The following is a 27,638-nucleotide window of genomic DNA, read 5'->3' on the forward strand; positions in this document are numbered from 1 at the left end:
CTCATTCTTCTTTCACAGGGTCTCTGGTGGATCTCTAAATCTGCCCACAAGGGAAGAAGCCTGGGGACTTCTGTGTGCAAGCAGTAAAGGACCATAAGAATGCCTCTGAATAGCTGGCACTCTTCATGCAGGCGGGGAAACCAAACCTTTCTTGGGTTAATTAACATGCCCAAGTCCAAAGAGCAAGTTGGTGCTGAAGTGGGGAAGTGAACCTAGAGGTTTTGACACGCAGCGGTCTGTGCTTCCTCTTAAAAAGAGAAGTTGTGATGGCACCTGTCAGGTCTGAGGGTTGTTGTGTGAGGCCATCCAAACCGCCAAATCCAAGTTCCAGTGAGTCAGTTTTCCTTTGTTCCTGCTGCACTGGGTTGCCAGAGAAGCTCCTAGGGGAAAGGGCATGTCTGGGTGTCCTCCTGGGAGCTGCTGGGCACCACGAGTGAGCTAGGCCAGGAGCTGGAGTTGGAATGTCTTTAAAGTGATGCTACAGAACAACATTACCTCACTGGCTGGGGTGCGCGGGCACCGGGCAGCAAGCAAAGCAAACACGGGTGGGTTTGTGTGTTTGCACATCAGAGCGCAGCTGCCTTGTCTGCTTGTTTCAGAGCACAAGGGAAAGGGGACAGCCAGCGGTCACCAGCCGCCTTTAGTAAAACGTTATCTCAATTAATCATTTGGTTGTGTTGTTTATTAGGGGATAGCACTGTCCACACAGCACATAGGTTTATCCCCCACCTTGTCTTAGTCCAAAGGCTAGGGCAGCCTGACAATGGAGCAAGCCCAAATTCCTCCTGTGGATGGCACTGAAAGAGCAAACCTCAAGAAAGGCTTTGAGTATAGCTCAAGACATAGTCAGTCCTGCTTGTTTGATCTCTCCCTGTTCTCACTCTCTTGCCACCACAACACACATTAGTACTTGCTGATTCATGAATGTACATATTCCCATCTCCTCACTCTACATATCTCTCTCTTGCATCTTCTAACGTATAAGAAGGAATTTGTGCAACTGGCTGGCTTCTGTTGAAAGCATCGCGCACCTTGCAGGGTTGACCTTCAGCATTTTCCTCCTTCTCTGTTCATGTTAAAACATGAACATGTTTTAACCTAGAGGCCACAGGTCAAGACCAGGGCCAGGCTTCCATCATGTTTGATGCTCTGTTGACCCAGCAGTGTTTGTCCTGGTTATTTCTTGTAGCAGTGAGTTCCAGCAGTTCACTGCTGTTTCCTTTCCTGTTTCCTCAGCACCCTGATCTGTAATACCAGCAGCCCTTCCTTTTTTTACATTTTTTGCCAAGCCAAGAGACTGTTAGACTCACCAGTTTCTGCAGTCCCCTGGGTTGTGGAAGGCCATTGGATATATCCATTCCTCTCTTTATCTGGGTCATTTGCAAATCTGCTGGTGCCACGTATACAGATCAGCATCTTGGGAGACTTGCTAATTTTTCTGTCAGTGCATGAGCTGTTTTGGTCCCAGTCTTTGCTTTGGAGAGTTTCCCATTGTCATTCAGTGTCTAGGGGGGAGCTGCTGGCTTTCTTGAGCACCTTTGTTTGCTTGTGCTGGGACACTGGTACTTGTGCAGCTGGGGCCGCTGATCTGTGTGTATTTGCCGTATTGTTTGCTCTTGTCACGCCATGTGTCCTCTAATTACACTGTCCTGGATGGGTGCCATCAGGAGGAGGACAAGACGTACAGCACAACATGAGATGGCACGGAGCGGTTTTACTCATGTGTGAGGGAAGACTTCATACTGCCCTTTTAGCAAATGTTTAATATTCACAGGAATGTCCAAAGTGCTGTCCTTGTTCTCAGCGAGCTAGGGCCTGGTTCTGAGCAGTTGCAAATAGCCACTCATAGCCTTGGACATGAGGCTCTATGTGATGTGAACACGTGGCTGTTTTCACATAGGTCTTCCATCCATACAAGTGGTGTCCTTGATGCCAAATCACCTTTGAGCCATGAACCACTTACTGATCCCACCAAAAGCTCTCTGACCAGCTGAGACAAATCCAACTTTGAAAATCATACTAATGCAATGTGATGGCTCAGAAACATCAAGGGATTTTTTTTGTTTGTTTCTTTTCAACCACAAATGGTTCTGTTTGAGGTTTACCTAGGGTCAAGCTGCAAACTATAGAGCCCAATTTTTACTGTGCTGATGTTTGGGGCTTAGCTCATTATAAGGAGGCCTGTCCTTCACTGGGATACATAATCAGATTTGAATTTCACCTCAGAGCCAAGAACTGATCTGTAAATGCTACAGTTGTGCATTTTCTGTAAAGTATGTATTTATAGTCAATGTAATGCTGCCACATGACTAGTAAACAAGCAAGTCCCAAAAGTAAACACCATAAAATAGGAAACTTTTGGACAGGATTTACATAATCAGATTTCCCCTAAATATTTTCAACTATTATCTTTTGTCTAATGTTGTCATTGTCTCTTTTGTTTGTTTGTTTGTTTTTTGTTTTTCTTAATTGACTCTACAGATTTCTTTTAATGTGAGTTACACACCATGTTTTACTGGTATTATGTGTCAGGAAAAATGTGGATCTGATTTGGAGGGAAATCCTGTTCAGGCATGAAGATAAAGCAAGGTTTGTGTAGTAGGTGCAAATTAGGTTTGTTTTCATCCTTTATCTTAGTATGAGTATAGTATTTATGTGGGGATAGGTGGTGCTCATTTCTAGTGAAAAACAAGTCGTTGATCCTCCTAAACTGAGTGAAAGTAGCTGAAAAGTAGCTGAAAATCCCAGGGAAAAGTAAAGAAGGATTTTTTGGGGCATGTTCCATCTCAGGCTGGGGAGTGTAACTTTTGCTTTTTGTATCGTCACATGTGATCTTGCCAAAACTTCTAGCGTGCTCGTTGCTCTGTCTTCACTGCTGCTTGGCTTTTTTTGACTTGTGATCATCTTGGCTTCATTAATAACAACTAACCCCTTTCATCACTCTGTCTCTCTGTTTATTTAGAGATTGACCTTTTGAGTGTTTGCACTTACAGTTTCTCTTTGTGAAATGCTCAACCTCCAAAAATAAGTTCCAAGAAAGGGAATGTTATTTTTCTCTTGCATACTTGCAGTGTTCAGAAGACGTGCCTGTGCACCTGTTTATCAAAAGAAGCACACCCAGCTGCTCTTGCCTGTTTTGCCCAGAGCTTAGGAGATGGTGCCCTGTAATGAATGTTAACAATTGTGATTTGGACTGGAGAGCAGCAGTAGGATGTATTGGCAGCAGGGATCATAAGGGAGTCAAATACCTTATTTTGCATCCCCTTTGAAAAATCCCCTCTCGGGGATGCATTACTAAACACAGTTTCTCCAGAGCTAGCTACATACATGAACAGCATTTTCTACCATGTGTGGGGCTGGCTATGAGACAGATCCTGCAGAGCCTGCAGCATTTAGAAGAACAAGAGAAATACCGTCTCTTTATTTCCTTACAGCACCTAAAATACAAATAAAAGGCAGAGAGATCTTGCGTATAGAAGAGCCTGCACATTTCCAGTTTTCTGTAATCCTTGGCTACAGTCAGAAATAAAATGTAAATACATTAACAGGGCAGCGAGGTCTTGGTTCAGCAGTTGTTCTAGAGGTGAATATGTTACCCTCTGAGCCATTGATAAAATTTCCCATATGAAGAAGACAAGGCAGAAAGTTTCAGCAGGAAAAAGCAGAAACTCTGACCAAAGTTGAGGAGCAAGCACTGAAAAAGCACAGAAGCCCTGTTCCCTGCAGAGCAAACCAAAGCTGAGGAATGGGGGACCCAGAGAAAGCAGGACACTAAGGATTCATGTCTACCACAAACAAAAGCAGCTTTGAAATTGTTGTTGTATAGGACAGCACTTAGGTATCCCAGTGCTCGGAATTAGGCTAGAGTGACTCTGAAGGGTTTTGACAGAGCTCTAGCATGTGACTCCTCTGCTAGGTGTGAGAGAAAAAAGAAACCACAGGGAAATGACTGCAAACTCCCTTGTCAAAAGCTTTGAGAAATCTTCCTGTCTTTATCTTTTCCAAATTTGTCATGTCAACCTGAGCCATTGCTATTCCTACATCTGTTACACTACAAAACACAGCACATGTGCAAGCTGCTGAGTTGCTGTTTAATGAAGCATAGTTTCCTATTGCCTGCGAGACAGTTTTTACAGACATGAGGTTTGCACTTCGGTTTGGTTACTAGAGGCCAGCCCCGAGCTCAAGAGACTGCAGCGTTTTCAAGTGAGGGACAATACTTCTGTTATTTCTGCACCTCATTTAGCAACCCTGTTGAATTTACTAAGACTGATCAGATGAAAGCCATGGTGAGATACCACCTCTTGGGCCCCATGAATAGCTATGAGAAGTTAGTCTTGCGGTATGTGGTGTCACCATTCAGCTGCACTGTCACCTGCATTGTTGTAACCACATGGTGCAGGAAACAGCAATGCATTAAAAAGAGAAAACATGCTGCTCCCATTACAGTCATTTCAGACTCAAAGCCTGGTCTGGCCATGTCCTCTGGTGCGTAACAACTTTCACTGGCTGTGGGTTCTGGCACCCACGTCGCACTCAGGTTTCTCAGTATTCAATCTGTTGATTAAGAGCCACGTTTTGTTTAAGTCCTGTAGGATTTGCAGCTGGCCAGGTTGCTCATGCTGAAATACATGAGTGCTGTGCCTTGCAGGGCCCTGTGATCCATCTGCGAGAGCCACTAACCTCCTGGGTGTCACTTGGCCAGTCCCTGAGCCTCGACATGGCTGAACTCTTCCTCAGCCATTAACTCATGCTGGTGCTGATGCCTATTTCCCAGTATCTCTGGGTTAGCCTGTAAAGTTGTTCATTTTATTCCTTCCCCTTAATTCATTATCTCTGAGACTGTCCAAAGCATGCTGCCTTTCTCTGGACTTGGTTAGAGTAGGTTTGGCTTTGCTCACTGCATTTATACCGACTTTTCCTTCCTGGTTATCTGGCTGTAGCTTGCACACCCAGAATCCATGATTTATTCACCTGTTTGCAGCTTCAGTCACTTCTTTGCTGTGGTCCTCACCCTTCTCCTTTTTGACACCGCCTCTGTTCAGGTGCCTGGGTGGACCATGACTGTCACGACTGGGACCATGATTGCCATCGATTGGCCCCGGGTGTTTGTCTTCAGCTTCATACATCTGCACCCTCCTTTTTGTCCATGGCGAGAACCCATCACTCCCTCCATGTTGCTGCCGTTCTGCACTGACAGTCATGCTGATAGCGTTCGGTGCAAAGCTGAGAAAATTAAGCAGAAAGATTCACACCCAATGGTTTTCTTTGGGTTTTGAGTCATATTATGGGGACAGACTGAAGCATTTAGCGCCCAACATGCTGCTAGTGTGCTGAAAGCAAAATTTTAACAATGTGGTCACCACCGTAACTCTGCTCCATCACAGGACAGCAGCTCCATAATGCAGCAGCCAAGCCAGGCAGCCTCTGCTCTGCTTGCTTTTTGGTGGCATTACAAAAAGGGTGCTTCAGAGATGGGCAGTTGTGGTAGCCCAGCTCCGTGCATCTGTGACCTTCGTTAGGCATCGTTTCCTACACGCTGTGTCCTGCAGCAATGGGGAGCATGGGACAAATGAGGTGACACTGACCAACAGTTATAGGCAAACTGGGGGTCACCCAGTGACTGTGTGGAAAGAGGTAGGGAGAGGGAGTAGGGAAAATCCCTGGTGACAGTGGAATATAACTAATAGGTCCCTGCAGTTGTCTCCCCTTTCTGGCTACACTTTCCCTCTTGATTTCCAGCATGGAGAACAGGAGGGAAAGCCAAAAGTCTTTCCTGCTGGCAGAGAGGAGCAATTTGGACGTCTCTCTGCCAAAAGTGTACATTCTTGAGGGAACAGCCAGATGCCTTGGCGTCACCCAAGATGCTTCAGTTCATTGAATCTTAGAAATGTAAAGGCTGTGAGGGATGGAGACTATCTCATCCCATTCCCGTCAGTGAAGCAGGATTAAGTGTATACCAGGGAGCAGGTCCCAGACACTTCTCCTGGCAAAGGCCACTTCTGGTTGGGAATCCTGCTGTTGCTACCAAACACCTCCCGGGCTCCTGACCCGAATTCCTGCCGGTGTGGTGCCACAAGGACGCCCAGGCTCTCCCAGTATATGTTTGTCAAGCCAGCCCTGTCAAGGTGTTTCCTCCATGCCAAGTTTGATATCAGTAGAGATGCAGGCCTGCTGCGGGGTTGGTGAGCTGCAGTGCTTTTAGGAGTAGATTTGGTAGGGTTTGAGACATGGGCAGCCTTGTCTTCTCTGTTCTTAAAAGAAGGAAATCTGCAGTTCTGTTGCCAAATGGTGATTTTTTTCTACAAAGTAAAATCAAGGCCTCAAACCCTAGTTTTGCAAACACAAGTTGAAAGCTGATCTTTCTCATTAGAAGTAACTGCAGTGAGTGATACTGCAGCTGTAACACATTGCAATCTCTCTTCTCGTTTTTCTTTCCTTTGAGGCCAATTTTTCTCTCTGGCACCCAGCATTAGACGTATACATCTATATTTGGCTACTAAAGAAGCAGCCCGAGGTATGATTTTCCATAGCACAATGCATTTGACTTCAATAGGGGCTGCAGGGATGCAGCAGTTCAGAAAAGCTGACCTCTGATTTAGTGTTTACAGATGCAACTCAAAGCTTCACTTCAGGCACGTGAATTTGAAAATGTTTGACCTAAAGTCCTTTTCCCCTTTCAGTTTATTGCCAGCTCTTATCTGGTCATTACTGTAGCAGGTCACCACATTATCCCTTCGCAGCAGCCGTCAGTAAGTGTCAATTCCCAGCAAATGAATTCAGCAACTTGCCAATATTTTTTTTTTTTTTTATGATGGCTATTTAAAGATGACAAAAATCATAAATCTTCCAGGCTTGTCATTGAGAGTTTATATTGAGTTTGTTGATGAAACAACTTCACAGCTCAGCTGAAGAGGAACTGCAGGGTTTGAAGAAGCAAAAGGCTTTTGATAGTGTGCAGTAGTCCAAGAAATTGAAGATAAAAACCAACTTGCTGGCATTTTGTCCATATTCCTTCTTGCTGGTCAGAACGAGAGCTTCTCTTCGCACCCCTGAAAGAGTCTGAGCATTTTCCAGCCGCTATAGAGGCCAACCACCACATACAGCAAGGGGATGTTTTTAACCCTGGGGGTTAGAGAAGTGGAATTAAGGCCTGGAGGGCGGCAGTGGGGGCGAGCATAAACTCCCTGAGCACAGCAGCGTTTCTTTTTCTCCCTCCTCACATCCTGCAGTGGAAAGTTCCATTGCAATATTGTTGTTTTACAACTGCAAATTTTCTTTGCTGAGGAAAGTTTGAATCTTGTGGACATTTTGATAATGACCAACAAACTCTCCTCCATAAATCTGTTTGGTGAATCCCCTGGTTGCCATTTGCATTCTCATCCTCTGTGCAGGCCAATGGCTCTCATTGACACTTACTTGCAGTCAATGAACTGACTAGCAGAGTTTATGGAGTAATTGCAGCATTATGCAACAAGTGGGAAGGTTTACGGCTTTGGGTGGAAGAAAGACACAATTCTAACAGCTAATGTAACTGCTTTAGCAACCACCATAACACCAGGTTGGTCCATAAAACTCCAAATTGGATTGAAAATAAAGTGTCTAAAAAGGGTGTTTCAGGAATAAACCTCTATTTAACAGAGAGGAATGGATTTTAGCTGGTTTTAGCTGTTGAAGTTATTTTAGGTATCATTCCTTTTTTCTTGAAAAGCAGGGATTTGCTGATCCTCCAAGCTTCAGCTGACTGCTGTTTCTGAAAAGTGTGGCACAGTGGTTCTGCGGTAGTATATTTAGCAGTCAAAACAAAGTTAAATGTAATAGTAATATCTTCTGTTATAACAATAGTTATCTTGTGTATCTTGTATATTCATTCAGTGGAACAGTCACTCTTGTGTTTCCCCCCCCCAAAAAAAGCCCCATTCTCCAGAGATAAAATCAGACCATGAGATAAATCCAATACTAGATCTTGCTAGCCTCTGAAGAGAAGTTATAGTTTGAAATCCTGGCCCTTGGTTAAACTCCCACTGACTCTAGCTGAGCCAAAATTTCACCTATGTTATAGTAAGCACCAATTTTTTTCATTTAAGTGAAATTGAGTCACATCAAAGGCCCTTTAAGTGTCCTTGTATTTTTCAATCTTCCTCCAAATTACATTCTCATACTCGACCAGAGCCCCTATAAAATATGCATGCATTAAATCAAAAATCTAGCAGCACAGAATTGTCTTATGTCTTGGTATAGAGTGCAGAGCCATTCTTTCCTTTTTGCCTTACTGTCTCAGAGGATCACAGCTCCAGTGGCAGGATGCTGTTATTCTCTGAGATGAGTTTAGAAACACAGGCCCAAGGTGAAATTTCCTGCATCTGTATTAGGCACAAAGGCAAGTGACTCAATCTTCGAAATGTTGTTCTGGTAGCATTTCCAGCTCACTTCATTGAGCTGCCAAGATTCATGATTTAGATGCTTTATAGGTGGGTGGGTGTTTATATAGCTATACTATCTGTATATGTGGATATTGTATGTATTATGCATATGTATACTATACACTTGTGATTATATTATTGAAAAATCTTGGTCTTGTTCTCCCAGCAACTCTTTTTTGCGGGTATCCAAAGCAGAGTGTGGAGAGTGTATGTTAAAATGACTGAGATTGAAGGAGTGGAAAAGGGATGTTGCAAGCATGCCCAAGCAAAAGAAGTAATGTAAGTTTAATGCAAAAGGTTTCAAAACATTGACCTCTGTGCATCAGGCCTAAAGCCCTTACTAGGTTTTAAAAGTGTTTTTGCTATTGCCGGTTCCTCAGATGGAGTTATTTTAAACTATCAAGCAAAACTACAAAGCCTTTTCTGTGTAATTGCTAGAGGGTCTCGGAAAACTAATTTCCACAGCAGAGTGCAGTGAACTGTGACACTTGGCCTAAGAGAGCAGCAGTAGGTTGCTGTCCTGTCTGTGGAACAGCACAGAGTAGCACAGCGCAGACTACTCGCCTGTGCTGGCTATCAGCCATGCTAACAATAATGTGTTCTGCAAATATCTCTCGTCATGCATATTTTAAAATGCCATTTTAATAACTGAAGGCTTAATGCTAAACTTCCAAACTTTTAATGTTGTTTACACAACATACAAATTAGACCAATTTTGACAAGCCCTGAACCTTTGTCAGGTGCAGTTACGAGCTTGTTCTGTAACAGCACTGGAGTTTCAGGAATTGCAATAAATAAATTCATGAAATTAAAAGCCCTGTGGTGAACTCCAACCAAGGCAGTGGATCAACTGGAGGCTGTCTGCCTGCTGCAGAACACTACTCCGTCTTCTCTGATGAATCACTGAGTTGTGCATGGCATTAATAAACATGAGCCAGAGAGCAAAAAGGGTGTTATCTAGATGTAATGAACTCCTGAACTGACTTGGAGAACGTGGCATGCTGACAAGGTGTCATCAGCTATGAAGCAAGGCAGGCCCCCTCACCTCTGAAGCCCAGTGATAGGTATCGCAAAGCCACTGTTATCTGAACCATTATCTGTGGAGCCAGCCGTGCGTGGTTGCCCCATTAACATTTCATGTGCAAAGAGATGAGGCTGCGAATGCTTAAAAGTCTCCCAGTGGCTAAACTGCAAAGCTTTTATATTTTCTTTAATTGAAGACTTAGCACACAGGCGTGTGTGTGCATATAATCTTCAGCCTGGCGATTTCAAGCTGTTAGGTAAATGAAATATTTCAATGAGAACTTTTTGGGTTTTGTCACTGGATACTGTTAGCCCTTAGTAAATTAGGAATAAATACTTGCAAAGAGAGTTTCATTTTTCTTTAGCACTATTTTCTGATGGCAGCTAGACAGATAATGCAGCCACGAAGTGGAACTCCTTTATAAAGAAGTACAAGTACAAGCTCTTCTGAGGCTTGCAGGCAAAACCCTGCAGCTTCATAGCAGTAGTCAGCAGTATTTCAAACAGGGAGAAGATAATGGTCACTCTGAAAGGTAAGAAATGGATTTGGATGGTGGGATTTCAAAACTAAGCACCGTTCCAACAATTGTGACCACATCTGATTGCAGCAGAGTCATGCTGAAGGGAGGCCTGAATCATAGTCATACTTGAAGCCTTTATGCATCCCTCTGGTTGTAAAAAAATGGTTTTAAAGTGGGGGTTAACTAATCTGCACCTGCCCACTGCAGAAATTGCTAAAAAGGTGTAGGGCAGATGTGAATCAGGCATATTGTAGGCAGGAGACTGATTCTTTCAGTGTATGGGCACTTTCAGAACACAAGTATTTTGGTTCACTTTTATTTTTCCCCTCTTGCAATTAAGTGAATATGGTTGTCTCCAGTACTCTTCTGCCCACCTTTAAAACAGTGGGCTGCTCTTATAGTCAAAGGGTGTTCAGTAGTTTTAAAAAACCCAGTTCCTTCAAGATGTCAGGCAGCGAGATGTGTCAGTGTCTTCAGCAAATGTTGGTTTAGGTTTTTGAATGTGGTTTAAGGTACTGTGAGCTGTTAATTAACTTATTTTTTAGTCTGTCCTGCCCTCTTGTGAAGCCAGATATTCTGCTTAAACCCTGAGAAGGGGAAAGCAAACCTGAGTGCTGTGTCTGTAGGTGAGAGACTTGCAAAAAAAGTAATGCGAACTGTAAAAATGGAGAGAAGTCTGCTGTGTCTTTCGTCTTTCTCATGCATTCCTTCAACATGGACAAGTCTTTAAATGCATATCTTTTCTAAAATGCCCCATTTCCCTTTCCCCCTCTGTAATGGCTCTTGCTAGCTACCACTATCCACTCAGCCCCTGAGTTGAGCTCCAGCTGTTTACATCCTTCCTGCTTCGTGAATTAATAACTGGGGCAAAACCTGCTGAAGGAAGAGAGACGAGGGGATGCGGCCGTAGGAGCCCTGTGGCTTGCACGCTGCTACCGCCATGGCTCTTTCAGCATTGGACAGAGCTCTGCGGTGCGGCGGGGTCAGCGAGGGAGAGCGAATGCCCCAGGCTGCTGTAGGCAGCAGCAAGACTTCCAGAGGCATGCAGCATTGGGCTGTCCTTGCTGACGTCTGAGAGGGTTTTGCCACAGGTACTAGCAGCATCAGCGGAAGGCCATGAGAAGAAATCACAGTAGCTTCCTTGGGTAAAAGCTTCCATGGAATTTGGTTTTGGCTTGATGGGGACTTCAGGAGTGTGCTCCTTTGATGGTAATTCAGATAACCTAGTGGAAACAAATATTCACTTACAAACCAGTATAAAAATAATACTCCCCATCTGTTTAACTAGTCTTGGTCTGTCTTGTAACAGTTCACTGACCATCTGTTACCGTGGCGTAGAGATAGACATTATGAATCCACTTGACTGTATGCATTTCAGACTTCAGTTTATTTTTGGTTGCTAGTACATATGGACCATGTTCTGTTACTCTCCATGTGTTTGTTCACAAGGACTTCGCAGCACAAATTTCCCTGGGAGGGCTGTTTCAGAATGGGGGAAGAAGAGGAAGAAAAGCAATTAATTTTCTACTTCAATAATCATAAATAGTTTCTAATTTGGATCCCATCTCACTCTCTTTTTGCCCAGCAAGCTGTGTGGATGGATGAAGCAGCCAGGGGAGGGTGGCAAACCAGATGTGAGCTATCTGATTAATGAAGTCACTGTCAGGCATGCATAGTAAAACTCAGGCAAAATGAATCATTTCAGAGTTCTCTTACCAGTGTTTCTCCTCTCCCTCCTCTTTCACATGCTTAAAGGTTGGGCAGGGTGCTCAGGCACACACCCACTACCTCAGTGCTTGTTAGTCTTCATATCCAACAGGTGCTGTAAATTAGAATTGCACTTAGCTGACTGGATATGTTTGCAGGACCCATTTGTGAGACATGCTCTTGGTTTTAGCAGTGATGCTCCTGGTTTCATTAGTGATGCTCTTAGTAGCCCAAGTCAGAGTAGTCTCTGTGCCAGGAGAAGATCAGGGAGAAGTGGCTCCTGTCCAGGAGCAAGCGCCATTATGAAAAGGAGCTGGTATTTGGTTGGACTTCTTCATGCTGCAGATCACCTATTTGTTGCCGCATCTGTGGTGTTTGGCTGTTTTATTGACCCTTATGGAGTTCAGTCTTGGTGAAATGCATTGGAAGCAAATTTTTCCTAAGATCATAATGTTGTTCCTTGTAGACAGCTTCCAGGCAGGGGCTTTGTAGTCCAGCAGAGCTGGAAGGGGTGCTCTATGCCAGAGCTGGCTTTTCTTCCTGCTTCTGGTTTACGACAGGGTAACTTAATTCATGTCTGTAGTACTCCTGCCTTTGGGTGGCATGAGGTGGAAGTGAAACTTCCACAGCCTAACCAGGTATGAGCTAGGCAGCCATGCAGCTGCTAGGCGATTAAGCCAAATGTTGACATAGTCTTCATTCCTTTGATAGAAGCATTTTAGAAAGGCTGTGCAGGTGATGCAGGAACATTCCAGGAGTTAGTCTTTACTTGTTCCTATTGCTCATAAAATGTTTCATGCTTTCTTTCTAAGTTAGCTTATTTAGACAAGCAACAGCATCCATTCAGGCATCACCTAGCGCTCCAAAAGAATCAAGTTCAGCTCTAGATCAGCTATAAGCCATCACAACTCCTTTTGTCAGGAAACCCTTCTAGCGCACACAAATGCTATGGGGAAAAATACAGCCATGATAAATGTTGCACTGGGAGGAGCACATAAACATCTAGATGGAGCAGTGCCTCAGTGAACTGCTGTTTCCAGATTGGGGAATTGTTTCAGGATCCTACTGGAGTCCACATTGTATTAACAGTATTATTAATTTAACAGTCAATAACAGTATTATTGACTGTTGAGCAAAAGGAGTGGGTTCCTATGCAGAGTGGAGAAGCAACCGAATCCCTCTCATCAGGAACCAATAGCACTTCGGTGTGTATAACTATAACAGACATGTAGACCAAACAGGATTATGGTTCTGCATTAATTATCAGCTAATTAGCCCCCTTGTTTTTAGACGAGGCCTACTTTATAAAGATCAGGTGAAAGGATTTCTTGCATATATTACTTACCAAAGCTTTGTTAACACCTCACCACCTTTAATCTCTCTCTGTTCTTATTTGTATTTAGTAATCTATCTGAATTAGCAGTGGTGTGACCCATTCTCTGCTGAGGCCAGACTGCCAGCTTATAGAAATTACTGAAACGAGGCGCCAAAGTAATGTAAGGACAAATGCCTCCCCGTACAGATTGGCATGAACACTGGAGGCAGCATTTGAGCGTAATATTGACTAATTATTTAACCATGAGTGGCAGCTTTGAACATTGTGTTCTTTTTGCTTCGCTTCCCGCATTTACTGTGAATCTAATTACGAAGGGAACAAGTATTTCTTCTCAGGTCGCTGAAAACACAGCAGCTAGCTTTGGGGAAGTGCATGGGATGCAAAGTGGAGGCAGCCGTGAACTGTGCATCAGCTAGTTCCCGTACTACAGCTAGTACTAGCATGCTAGCACTAGTACTCACTGAGCAGAGAGAGCAGGTGTTGGTGGGGATCTGGTCTGAAAATCCAAAAGCTGCTGAGAAGAGAAAAATACATCTTGGACTAAAAATGCGTAGTTAGAAATGAGCCACTCGATTATTAGCAACATGATTTTTTTTTCCTCCCTTTCCAGAGGGCTTGGCTTTTTAATGATGATTCTTTCTGTGATGTTAACAAGAAGTGTCCCCAGTTGGATGCTTTTCAGTAGGGGTCATGTGTATCAGGAGATATGACCCCTAAGAGACGAATGTAAGCTTCTGGCATTCATTCTGTGTACAAAATCCCCCTGCTGCAGACAGAAACTTTTCTGGATTTAAAGGAATATATATATACAGTAAACAGCTGGATCCCCTGAATGATAGCAGAAAACTTCCAGTGGTCATCTTATTCTTTCCCTTTCCACTATCTTTTGGCCTCCTAACCCATGAGATAAGAAATAAAAGACTTCAGCTCCTGAAGAGCTGAACCAGTAGACATGTCAGTAAGGGAGGGAATTAATTTTTAGGTGCTGCACTGAAGTTTGTGACACCCTGAGCAGTTAAACATGTATCTAATAAGAAATTTGAGTGTGATCCTATTTATTCTGCAGCCCCTAAAGGGAAGTCCTCTTCAAGTGGACTTCAAGACTCATAACATGGACTTCAGTGGAGACTTGTGTCCCAGAGTTACCCTGGACTAACCCCTCTTTGTGCTGAGAAGTGTAGGCTATCCTGTTGAGGTGGCCTTGTGCCTCGCCTCAGTCCTTTGGAGTAGGCCTGTCTTCATTGTTGGATTTTTCAGTTTCAGAGAACATTGTTTTAGCTCAGCCCAGAGGTGAGCTGTGAAACCTGAGCCCATGCATCCTCTCTGGCTGTGTGCATATTGCTGGGATCTCCAAGGGCACCTGTCTGCTGCAGCTCCTTGTGCGGCTGCCAGCTCAGCCTCTCTATGGCTTGTTGGGTTTCTCTTCCATATGCAAAAAGTCACCTAGAAGATTTTGCTTGGCCCTCGGGTTCATTCAGAGTTGTGGGAGGCTGCTGGAAGACAGCGAGTGCCTCAGTGGTGGAGCAAAGCTTGCTGGATTGCTAACCATACTCCAGCCTCCACCCAGCCAGCCTGGCTGCACACACCTATGCTTTTGTGGCAGATTAGCACGGTAGTTGTGGCAGGCTAAGGACACCTTTGGGTAAAAAACCACATCGCTACTGCCTTGAGGTGCATTCTTGGAGGCTGGAGTCATGTGCAGTATAAATGTATCCTCTTACCCTTTCATCTGGAGTCAGATGATGCCAGGCTATTACATTAAAAGCTGTGTTGCAGTATGTACTCTATGGATGACTTTGTGAACGGTACTTTTTTCCACAATAAATTAGGCGGAAATCCCCTAGCTCTGGACCAGGGTGTTAATACCAGCCATAGCCCTTGCTTCCCTTCCATTAAGCTTTACTGAGTTAGCTATGGTTGCTACTTGCTGATTTTCCTCTGTGAGAGATCTACTGGCTGTCTTTCCTGGAAGTGCCCAATGGATGATTTTAACTAGAGAAGTTATTGAGACATGCCAAGACCAAGATGTCAAGGTTGGCCTTGAGCATTTGTCTCCGTACTACTGGAAAATTTATTTCTGAAGTAAAATGATTGCCAAAAACCCATTAGATAACTTGATGTCCTCTGTTCCTGGTTATTTCCTAAGTCTGCTACAGGGCTCTGATCCCAAAACACACTTTTATTAAACTTGCAATTGCTTTGTTTGTTTTAATTTAAGGTACCATTTCTGCAAACACATAGTTATACCGCTTTCTCTTTGCCCTTGATGCTGAGTTGGTTGTGCATATTAATTAAGGGCCATTAGCAGAGCAAGTGCAGAGCAGTGCAAAATGTGACTGAGCACATGTGCTGTGCTGCAGTCTGCAGTGTTCTGTGTTGCTCCACTTTTTGATGGGATTTGAAAAATTACAGGTGAAAACATACTCTTCCTTCATTAGCCACTATTATTAGTACCATATGGCTTCAACTGAGGAATAAATTGTGCCTGGCATGTATCAACCTTGCATGTCTCTGCAGATGAATATAATTTTTGAAATGTAGATTAAAGGGGAAATGAAGGTGGGCTAGTGTTGTTCGCACAATTGCTCTAGGAGGTGCTGGCACTATTTCTCATTTTTAAGGTCATGCCACAGGGTCACTGGAGGATGACACAGTGGTGCAGGGCAAGTTCTCTATAGGAATGCTGATGTACTGACATACACTTGCATTCAACATTTTGTATTCCCTCATAAAATGAGAATTATCCTTGTTTGTGTAGAGGTTAACATGTGATACATAACACGAATGCATGGAGGGTATTTACATATTGGCGTGCTGCTGCTGTGCTGCTGAGTGAAGTTCAAGATGAGACCTTGACCATCCTTGCCTGGCTTGTCATGAGATAAGAAACCATGCTGTCACACTGCGTAAGAGTCTGGTTTTGAGCAGAAACATAAATCCTCCTATCTCAAAGCAGTCTAATTACAAATTACCTGGAGTCAAGGGAGAGTTAGTCTTTTGACATACTATTTAGTATTTTATTGGTTCATGCTTCTTGTATTTTTTACCACTTCATCATCGGGTGATGGTCCCTTTTGAAGACAGGACCCTGCAGCAGGTAGAAACTGCAGATCTGGTCTGCCCTGGGAATTACATGAGTTTCCCCTTGTCTAGAGGGTGTTGTGAGTACAAGCAGTGTGGACACCCAAGATTTGTGCTGTGCTATTACTAGGAAAATGAAATGCTCCTTCCTCAGTCTCCAGAAATAACATGTCTAACAGGTCCTCAAACACATACTGTATTTTCCTTCTTCTTGGGATAAGGAGGTTTATTAAGCAGTCTCTCAAAGTCACTTTCAAATCTGTACTCTTCTTATTTCCTAGAGTTATACAGGCTTGTTAGGTGTCTCCTCTCTGCCGCTTTTAGAGTTTAATTAAATCCCTGTTGGTACTGAAGAGCATTTGACCAGGCCCACAGCCTCAGTGTGTGAGTACAGGTCTGTAGCCACTGCTCTGCTCTCGCGCTGTCTCCTCGTACAGCCAGGGGCTTCAGCAATAGGCAGCATCCCAGGGCGAACGAGATCCCACTTCCAATTGCCATCTCTCACCCGGCTGCCATCGCAGGAGAGCCTCATCGGTCTGACAGCAGCCACCAGCAGCCTAGCATCAACTAGTAGCTAAAAATAACACAAGGTGGAAAAAAACACCCAACAGCTAAATATAAAACTCTAATGCCTCAGTAGGGAGCATTGCACTTCCTAATTATTCAGTCAAATTGATTAAAGATTGATTAATACTGGAAAGCCTTTTGTTTCCACCTTGGTCACTGGTCTCTCCTTACCCCAGCTCTTTCTTGAGAAGGCAGAAGTTTCCTTTTCCTTCCCTCCCAGTTCCCCAGCAGCCCTTCTCCCTTGCTTGTGTGCTCTTTCTCGTAAGCCCTGCTGCCCACTGGAGTGGTGGGAGCACCGTGCAGTGCCCAGCCGTGTTCACAGAGCTGTGCTGGCTCCTTCAACAACCTCCCAAAGAGCAGCACGTTAGGGCAAGAGGAGGGGTCCAGGGGGCACAGCATTCAGGTCGCATTCACGGCACCATGCCTTGCCGGCTGCAAGCCAGCACAGCTCCCACGAAGTCAACCCATTCAGTTGCACCGCCTGGGCTTGCCACCCACCCTTAATCGTAGCACAGGTTGAATGAAATAATACGCAGACGTGGAGAAAATGGCGAGAGTGTTTTTTTAACCCAACCCATCAGCTGGCTGCCTTTGAAAATCAAAGGCTAGAGAGATTTCTTTCCTTGGGAACACATGCCAAGCAATCGTGCTCCATTGTTGCTGGCAGATTTGTTTTTGCACACTTCAGACAGGAAGAACAGCACTCTTGGGGCGAAGAAGCTGGCACAGCACGGGTGAGGTGGGAAGAGGGGAAAAAGCCAGCAAGTGGCAGTGAAATCTGCAGCGGCTTCGCAACGTTCCCTAGCAACCCGCACCCCGGAGAGCCGCTTGCAATGTCTCCTCTTTATCAGTGCAGCTGCATGTGATGTACTAGCCTCGCCGTGGTCTGGCTCTCGCTATTTTGGGTTTAAAAACCGAAGCGTGTGATTGCAGTGCTGTCATGGGCATAAGGACTTTGGATTGCTCTCTTGCACAGATGGGAGCAATTCACAAGGAGGGTTGGGAAAGTGACTTTCTGTTCTTGCTTGAATGTTGTCTGGTACGAGCTAGTAAATACCGTCTTGTGGCTTAAAGACTTTGTGATGAGTAGATTAGATAGCTCCCATACCATTTGTTTTCCCCATAAGGTGGTATTGCAGGGAGGGCTTGCATGGATGTTTCTGGAGTAACTTCTTTCCTTCCATCGACTGCAGACACACGTGGGTCTTTGCACAACAGACACGTGGAGCATTTTGCTGTCTGGGGCACCTATGCTGATTTTCTGAATGCTTCCTTGCCTGCTGTTTCTCTGCTCCTGGCCAGGCTCACTGCATCCTGTCTGCCTTCTGGGAGTTTTTAATGGGGATTCAGCACTGAGTGCCAGACGGGCATTCCTGTGGACCAGGACAAAAGAAGCCCTCTATTTGTCTAACAGAAACATTTACAGCCCATACAGTGGGGGCTCTGAATGTGACCTGCCTCATGCACCTGAAGTCTAAGCTGGAGATACAGCATCTTGGAGATGGTAAAAGAAGGGCAGTCACTGTGCCTGGTTAGGACCCAGCTTCTTTGTCATACCATTTCTGAACAAAGTTTCTTTGATTTAGCATCTGGAACAAAACCATAAAGTAACTTAATACTGCACATGAGCTTCCTTTCCTGTAAGCAGCTTCAGCCCTGAAGATGATCCATAGGGCCTTCACCTGGCTTTGCTCAACTCTGTTGCAGAATACGTCACAACTGCTGTCACAATCACAGAAGCATAACAATAAGGCTGGAACAGACCTGAAGATCTGTCTGCTGCTCAGAGACAGGATCAACTCTGCCTAAGCCATTCTTCACAAATATTTGTTTGTTCCTACTCTGAAAAGCCTCAGTGATGGAAATCACAGACTCTCCCCAGACAATCTCTTCCAGCACTTTGCTGGCCTCGCTGTTTCTCTTCCTCCACGTTGCAAACCCTCTAAAGTGTGTGAGTGATTTTCAGATGTGTGTCCTACACAGGGAGGGGGCCTGAGTCCCCCTATTTAATAATGTAAAACTAATGCAGAGGAGCAGAAAGGGAGCATGGAGACCAGAATACATAGTTTTGAGGGAAAGAAGAGGAAGGAGTCTGTAAAGTGCTTGACATTCACAACTTTTTTCTAGGTATGCTTTTGAAATTTGCTTGGCTCTTAGGAACAAGGGTAGGTGAGAAGGGAGGTGGGAGGAGGCATGCTTGCTCCGAGGTCCTCTCCAAGAGGGAGCCAGCTCCTCAAAAGGAACAAGGAGAGAGGAGGCCCTTAAAAACAGGTTAGTCTGAGCCAAGAGGTGGTAGCAGGAATCCATGAAAGCCAGACTGAAAGGGGCCCCATAGTTGGGGACAGGGACTTTAACTAAGTACGCCCTAGAGTGTCACCTGCAAGGAAGCAGATTTCAATCACCCGTATCCCCAGAGAGCGGGGTCTTTGTCTGCAGTGTTCACTCTTGGTCTGGCAGCGTGGGAGCCGGTTTTCTACCTGTGTCATATGTTCCTGTGAAAGACAAATGCAGCTGAGTGCTCAGGGAGCTGCAGTTAGTCTGGGCTGGGCTTGGACAGCCTTGTTGACTCAGATAGTGCCTCTCAACCGGCCAATATACACCTGAATACATTGCTCACTTCGGCATGCTGAGCTAGGTCCTCCGCTGCTGTGTAAATCAGCGAGTTCCCTGGAGCGACTCTGATTTGCACCATCTGAATGTCTAGCCCATCCTTTTCAAGTAAATTCTGCAAGCAGAATTATATATATCTCTTTTTGTTTTTCCCCTTCAGCCTTTGCTCAGTCAAGCTGCGAGCTGCTTAATCATTAAAAAACAGAAGGGGGCTGCTGCTGTTGTGGTTGAACAGGACACGAAAACATTTCATGGACAAAGTGATCTTTTTAATACATCAAAGTGGTCCAGGCGCAGCGTTATGTCCTGCCACAGGCCTCAGCCTCCTCAGCTCTAATTGCAGATGCCACCGCCTTTTTCAGTTCGCTCCATTCTCCACAAAGTACCACTTGACCAGTTAGCAAGATAAGTTCATCTCTAGCCCAGGAGGTATGTGGACAGCCTTCTTAGCTGCATCTCTGTACATGGAGGAATGTTTTGACAGCTAAACATGGATCTTGTTGAGCTGTCAGTTCTGCTAACTCTCCCAAGCGTCTCTTATTTATTGAGCCATCAGGCTCTTCCTGACCTCCTCAAAGTCAGTCCCAGCCTCACACAAAAGATGGCACAGAAATACAGCTCGAGCATGGCCTTCAGAACAGGGCAAGTTTCTTCACGCATTTGATGCCTTGAACAGCACAGATCATTTGGTCTCTGTGTCAGTGCAGTGGCTGCACCCTCAGGCTGGCAGCAGCCTTAGAGGCTGTAGCTGGGGGAATTCAGATTCTCTTCTTAGTGCACAGCCTGGTTTGGCTGCCAAGATCTGGGGGCTTTTTAAGAGGCTGATGGCAAAGCAGAGGACAGGGGAAAGCAGTAGAGTGGCTCTGAATCCAGGGAGCCCCGCATCCCCTTCTGGTTCCAGTGCCGAGCAGGGAATTTCTTCTCCTTGCTCTTTATTCCTAACGTGATCTGGCTTGGAGACCATAGATACTTCTGCAGTACACAGCATAATCCCCACAGCACAAGCACCTATGTGCTTAACATCTGGAGTGTCATGACCACAAAGTAGTTTTCCGTTTGACTGGAAAGTGTGCCTGCGATGGATGTGGGATCATGCGCTAGATGCAGGAGGGGAAGCGGAGTGGGGGAGCATGTGACATTTGAACCCCATATAACCCTTCTGTGTGGGAATCAAGTGAGAGTGAAGGTGTAGTGCTCTGCTCTGGGTGCCTGCCCTGCCTGATGCCCCAGCAAAAACACACATGCACATGTGTCCAGAAGCATCTGACCAATCCCATAGTCTAAAATTGGTGGGTTTTAGTTAGCATTAGATAGTTCTTGTACAAGGGAGGTGATTTAGTAAAATCAGCTGATGCTGATACCTCATATTGGCTCTTGCTTTCCTGCTTGCTCCCTGCTCAGACGATGCTGTTAGTCCATCCTTCCATTTCATCCAGCTCCTTTGCAGATTAGTCTTCCCTAAGCCACTCTCCTTCATGCAGTGTATACACACAGTCCTCGCTCCGTGGGCTCTTGCCAGCTCTGGAAGCTCCCAGCCATGTTGCACTTTCTTCTCCTTCCTCTCTGCCTCATCCTATCCTCACCTCTGATGCTGGGCTCTGTCTCAAATCCCCTACTGCACGCTGACTGGTCTTCCCCTCTTCCTGCCAGCACTTCTCTCTTGCCTTTGTAGTTCTGCCTTTTTTAGTTGTTAGATTTGTGTTGGAAAAGGCTAATTTGTTCTTTCCCCTGGCTCTTTCCCCATGTTGTCAGAGCCCTCATTCCAGATCTGACCTTGACCTCTCTGCTCATGTGGCTCTTCTCTCCAACGGCCATCTCCTCCCCTCTCCACAACCAGGATGAGTAGTATCTGCAACAGCCATGAGTAGCACAGTCCGCACAGATCTTCACTCCTGTTCCAGCAGGTTGCAAGGAGAAGGTTGAGACCCTTTGAATATTGAATAGCTGTGGTGAAAATTCCTGCAGCATTTTTTGATAGCCCATAACCCCTGCTGCTTCGCCTCCCTGCCACGATTTGGCCACCAGGTGGGACATGCTCCGTCCTCAACTTGTGGTTCTCCCTGGGGGAAAATCATTCCTCATCTTTTGCTGCCCTTTTCTCAGCTCCCACCTCCCTTCGATTGTGGGAAATTCCTGAGCAGGGACAGTGTTTCAAGGGAGACTTGAAGCTTTTATCTGAGTAATACTTAACTGCCCTGGACTGTATTACAGGAGAATTATGACTTTGTTGAGAAATTTCTACTGCTGTGAGCCAAATGAGAGATCATTTCATAAGTACATTGGGTGAAATAAATGATAATCTAGATGACGGGCGTTTACCCTGGCCTTTTTCCCCCAAGTGCAGTATAGAATTTGGCACTCCTTTGTTCTGAAAATATTATTTCTGATTATCCTGAGGTAATTGATAGTGAAACATGTACAAGTCTCTTCTAAAGCAGCAGTGCTTAGGCTATCAAGATGATGTTCATTGGGGGCTGCAGCCCTTCACTCTCTCCTCCTCCTTTTCTTGTGAATTACTCCCTCTGCTCCTGTTGGCACTGTTTAATTTCACCACCTTTTTCCTTACTGCCGATATGTCGTATCCTCTGCCTGACAGTGCTCAGCATCACAGTAGCACCTGCAAGTACAGCTAATGCCTTATGGATGCAGGCTGCACCGCGAGCTTGCTGCCAAACACTTTCCCAGACTCTAATGTGGGCAAGTAGCATTAGGTCTGCAAGCAAACTGCCTGCTTTTGGTGGACACTTCCAAAAGGTGAGAGGGATCTTTAAGTTTTTAATCACCAATCATTATGATCAACTCCAGTCTGGTAAATTTGTGAAGAGGCTATTGTCCTAGCTTGGGCTGGAGATAACAGAGAGGCCAGGGCTTGCCGGTAGAAGTGGTACGTGTGAGCTGCTGTGAGCCTCAACACTGACGGTCCGGGCCATTGCTCCTCATGAATTAAATAACGCATCTTTGCAAATGGTACTTGACATCATGTTAGATGGCTGAGCTGAGATTCAGGTGACCTAGAGATACCTGCAGAGGGCTCTTCATGAGGAGAATTAATTGTCTTAAATGCAGTAAAGCTTCAGTCTGTTAAAGGTGTATAAAGCAATTCAGCAACAAAACCATCAGTATAGATGGTATAAAATACAGAGATACTCTAATTGAGGCAGAAATTAGAGGATGAACTCTGATCTTTACTGCTTGCATATTGTCTTGAGCTGTGGCAGTACCCTTTTAATACTCTTCTTTACAATCTTTCACCACAAATCCTTGAGGTGCAAGCAAATGAGCTCTCCCTCAGACTTTGAAGAGTAGCAATCTTCTCATTATTATTTGCAAATTCTGTTTTCTCTTGCATCGCTAGAAAAGGTGTCATTTTGAATATTTTTTGTCATCCCTGAAGTACACCTCAGCTGAGGGGTGAGCACAGTAGATGGCCTGGGCAGAATCCAGATGTCTGGACTGTCTGTTCAGTTTCTGCTTCCTTTCCCCTGACTCAGTCACCTGAGAGACTGAAAGTCAAATGAAGGATCGTACTCAGCGCATACACTCTCTGACGTGTTCGGAGCTCCCCATCCGCTTTCCAAAAGAACTTGAACTCATTTTGTTAAAAGGGGTTGGGACCCTCCAGTAACCACTTCAAGAAACATGGCCTGTGCAAAGCTAAAAGAAAAACAGCAAAGCTCATAGAGCGAAAGCAGCTACACATGAGGAAAAGAGAACGGGTGATTCTAGGATTAGAACAGGAGTAAAATGGAGAAATCTTCCAGTCCTGAGATAAGGAAGAAATTTCTGAGTCCAGCAGGAGTATACTTTGCTTTTGCCACACTATTGTTTTCGCTAATATTATTCTTATCACTTTTATTGATACAGCAAGACCACTGAGGGGCATGTTGAGAGACCAGTGTTTGTTCTGAAGATGTTATAATCTTAGAAGACAAAACGTAGGGCACATGTGAGTGGAAGGAGGCACAATTTTGGCTACTAAAGATAATTAATAATAGTCATAATTTGTACTCATGCAGCATCTTTCATTCAAGGGTCTCAAAGCATTTTGTAATCAAGAATTCATTGAGACTCTCAAACTCTCTTGAGACAGCCAAGCATTATGAACACCATTTATAACAGCAGGGTGCAGGATCAGACTGGTTAAGAATATTGCTGAGGATAAAACTCAGGAATCCTGTCCTCCAATGCTATGGATGCTGAACCAAGCACCCGCGCCAGTCTGAGAAGCCTTTTTTACTGTAATTTATATATATATAATCTTTTAATGTTAAGCAAAATGTGTAGTCTTCATTTAAGTCACTGGTGTCCTGGGAAGTGTAATGGCCCATGTCACAGTTGACTAAAAGTGAGACTACAGCTAGTGGGTTAAACACATTTGGTTAACCATTTGTTTGCTGTTACAGTTTTCACATGAAAAAAGCTTAGATTGAAACCTGTCTTGGTGATGGAAAGTGATGTGATTTTAAGTTTCTTTGTGTATTAAAACAGAAACCCAATTTGCATATTTTAAGTATCTTTTCTAGCATATTCAGGCATCTGGCAAGAAAGCTATATTTAAACTGTTAATACAGTATGAATGCAGGTTTCACATGCAAAATTAGTACCATTAAAATTGTGAGATTTATTTTTCTTTTGAAACAAGTGATGCCCCAGCACTTCTGTTTTTGTTACCTGATAAGGCACTGCAGCTGGGACAGCCTATTTTTTCAGTAGGCGACGAACCTGAACCACAGGGCAGGTGGTGCTCATTGCACAAACACCCAGTCCAACCCCCAGCACCACATGGTGAATGGCGGTGAGCTCCCTTGTCGCTGTGGTCCGCTGGAGAAGGCAATGCACCAGAGGTGTGTGTAAGTCCGTCATGCAGTGTCATTTTTCATTGTCTGTGAAAACGGTTAAGTTCTGCCTTTATAAAGTGTTTTGCAACAGAAAAACTTAAAAAAAACCCAAAGCTCAGTTATTTCCGTGTGGTTTAGGGCTGCTTCTGGAAGGGTAGGTTTTGGAAGGAGAGTACGTTTTTTCAGTGGTTTTATTGTGGCAATTAATTGCCCTGGCTAGTTGTGTACTGTGTGAGCAAACACATCTCTTTTCATCAGTATGAATTTTGGAGCATTCCCATTTTTACTAGGTGTGTCCCTGTGCTTGTCCTATAAGATAAGGATGCAGCTCAGTTGGTGGGGAGACTATGAGCCCTGCTTTGGAGTGCCACTCGCTGTGACCAGAGTCCCCCTCTAGCTCGATGTCTTTCAGTAGTGCTACCTTGGATTTACATGAGGGACCTCTGTACAGGTCTTGAGGCTCATCAGCTCCCCAGGCAAGAAGCCCTAGATGGCACTATGTACCCCAAGATGCGTAGCCAAGATGACAAGAAGTGAATTCAAACCCTTCTACAGCACTTCCCTCTGCAGCTTGGAACTAAGACTTTGAGACTGTCGTCTCATATGGATGCTTATGGTTCCTATTCTGAAACACAGATTTTGACCTGCTGATAGCAGTAAATATAATGCTTAATTAATTAATCCTTTGAAGACAGCCCTGGAAGCCTACAGTATTACGACATAAAGAGGAGGGGAGTTAATAAGCAGCCTATAGGGTCTTTAGTGCTGGTTATGATACATGGGAGTAAGAGAGTGCTTGACTCTGAGCCCAGAGAGATGTGGCAAGGCAAGCAGCTTAGAGCAGAATAAAACCTTCAATCTTTAAACAAATAGATGAGTAAGCATAGGACCTCCTGATGTAATTTTATAAAGCAGACCAAGCTCTTCCAGCCAAAAACATAGGGCTAAAGTGATGCAATCTCTTTATCCGTATATTGGTATAATGGTGATGCCTAATTCTCCCTCTCAGTAGTACCATCCAGCTTGTGCCTTTTTTTCTGGATTTTTTAAAAAGTGCCTAAAATGTCTGTTACCAAAGTAAGTGGCGTAATAGGAAAACACAAAACAAAACAGCCTGCTCCCCTTTTCATGTGAGATAAGCCTTGACAAGTAAAGCGTATTTGTGTAATGATAGGGCCAAGAGGCCCCAGGCAAGATCAGGCACTGCTGCACTTGTTTCTGTATATACATTTAAACACCAATGGGACATTAAAATGTAGTATTTTGTAGGTGTTCTTATTTGAAATATAGTTTAAATCTACTGTTTCCTGAGATAACACGTAAAAAACTTATTACTTGGAGATCTGTTTGGTTTGCTTTTTCTAATGAGAAATGGCCAATGTTGCTCCATAAAAATCTAGCTCATCTCCTGTTAACCCTGAATATATAAACAAACCACAGTGTCCAGCAGAAACTCTCCATAACAAGAGTGGAAGCTGTCATTTAACACAGTCATGCTCAGTGCAGAAGCAAGCAGCAGATAGTGGTGTTTACAGATTATCCAACTTTTATAATATGTAGCAAAAATAACCAGCCCTTCCAGATTCAAAACATTAGTGAGAACGTGAAGAATAGCAAGAAAAGCTGCTTAGTCTGTTTGCGTATAATAGCATACAAACAATCCAAGGACAAAACAGTCATGCTCATTTATTACCGTGCTTGATGATTAATAAAATGCTCTGTCTCTGTGTAGTCACTTACATTGCAGAAGCTTGGAGAGCTTTGCAGGCACTGATTAATTAAGAGAGAAATATTGTTAAACCCCTTTTACAGAGTAATTAGGGTGCATGTACAGTGATCCTATTGAATTCAGTATCAATACACAGAGACCAAGATTTTGGTTTCATGACTATAAGCTAAAAGCTGTGCTCCGGAGAGTCAAAACAGGCATCTATATGAGCAGACTGATTTTCAGAAGTCGTGGGAACTTCTCAGCTCTTTAATAATTTTGTGTTCTAACTCTGTTATAGTCTTGCTTTTAAAACTATCAACAAGATGCCTCCCCTTCCACCTGTCTGCATCCCAGTTTCACACTGTAAGAAAAAGAGACATTTGGGCAAAATTGCAGGCTGCGAAGTTAAAAAAAAGAGAAAAATATTTTTGTTGTTATTATTACTCAAATTCTGTGTAACTTAATGTCACAAGAGATTGTTGAAACTAAGAGCTTAGCAGGATTAGAATAGGACAGGGAATGTGCATGGACAGCTGAGTGAGGCTACAGTTACGATAATGAAGTTTAAAAATAAAGAAAAATATCCTCTAGAGCTTTGAAGTAGTTACAAAACTGTCCTATTTCAAAGCAAGCCAGTGTTTAACAAATGAGGGCCCTGCTGTGAGAACTGCCCATTCTGGATTGCTGGTTTGCTGCGGGAAGTGGTGGCGGGGCAGGTAGTCAGCAAGGGAACCGATGGCTGGTCCCGCTCTGGCACATCCCAGAGGAGACCTCGCTCCTGCCTGCCCAAAGACTTGTGACTTCAGGCTGCTGGTGCGGGCAGGAGGTGACTGGCTGTCAGTGGGTACCTCCTCGTGCAGGGCAGCTCCTGCAAAGGATCTCGACGAATTACTCTGACCAGGAGTAAACCCAGGAATGTGCGTGTCACAGGGAATCCAGGCAGAATCGTCTTTTCAGGAATCTGTATGTACTCTGGCAGCTGTTACTTTTCACTGGGAAAATAAATCAAGAATTAAAATATTTTTTTCCAGTGCATCTCCTCTGTAAGAGAGATCAGTTGGCCTTAATTATAAACTGAATTACAGCTGCAGGCAATCTTGATATTTCTTTGGGAGCTCAACTCATGAGAGATGTGGCACCATGCTGGATTTTTTTGGTCTGAAAGTTTGCGATTGTTTTGGACAGTCAATAACTTAAATGAAAAAGTATGGTCTTTGTCAGGCCATTGAATAAAAAATGTGCTGCAATGCTATTTAACTGTTTATTTAACTGATGATCAGTTTTGGTGAGTGAAGTGAAAGGAAAGTGCTAACCTTATGCAGATGAACAAGAAAAAAAAAATGAAAGGGAAAGTAAGTATCAGTGGAAGATGTTTCTGGCTGCCTTTCAATTCCAAATTGGGCTAATTCTACCTTCTGAAAAGAAGATAATTTCCATGTTTCTGTAATTGGGAACACATAATTGAAGTTATTTTCTCTCAGAGAGAAGCAGCTTCTTCTACAACATTTGCAAATGGACAAGAGAAATGACTACATACAGTGCACTCTGAATGGTGGTGCCTTCATCAGAGCATCATCTTCAGATGTCTTTGTAGATTTTGCACTGTGGTTTTTACCCATTCGAGTAAAAATTTATATGTGGATGGGGAAGGTTCATGTTAGCTAATGCACTGCACTAACTGCAGAACTCCCTTTTCTGGACAGCCATTATTTCAGAGACAGCTGATTACCAGTGAGGTCTGGAGTAGAAAACACGCGCCAGAGAAGCACTGAAACAAGTATCAACTTCGTGTACCAAAACAATTACACAGTGATTCCACGG

At 44.2% G+C, this 27,638-nt stretch overlaps 1 protein-coding gene across 17 annotated transcripts in view; it reads left to right on the forward strand.

Moving 5' to 3' along the window:
• LOC115347044 (LIM domain containing preferred translocation partner in lipoma) overlaps positions 1 to 27,638 on the forward strand; it is a 353,563-nt gene that overhangs the window by 235,919 nt on the left and 90,006 nt on the right. The window contains exon 9 of one of the 17 annotated variants that reach the window (XM_041126886.1): positions 19 to 102. The exons of the other annotated variants lie outside the window; for them this stretch is intronic. Coding sequence (XP_040982820.1) covers positions 19 to 87 — 69 coding nt within the window. The 3' untranslated portion in view covers positions 88 to 102. Of the gene's footprint in view, positions 1 to 18; positions 103 to 27,638 lie in introns of those variants that run through there. 17 annotated transcript variants of the gene reach the window in all.

This window comes from Aquila chrysaetos, chromosome 10 (assembly GCF_900496995.4).
Source record: "Aquila chrysaetos chrysaetos chromosome 10, bAquChr1.4, whole genome shotgun sequence".
NCBI classification, from domain to species: domain Eukaryota; kingdom Metazoa; phylum Chordata; class Aves; order Accipitriformes; family Accipitridae; genus Aquila; species Aquila chrysaetos.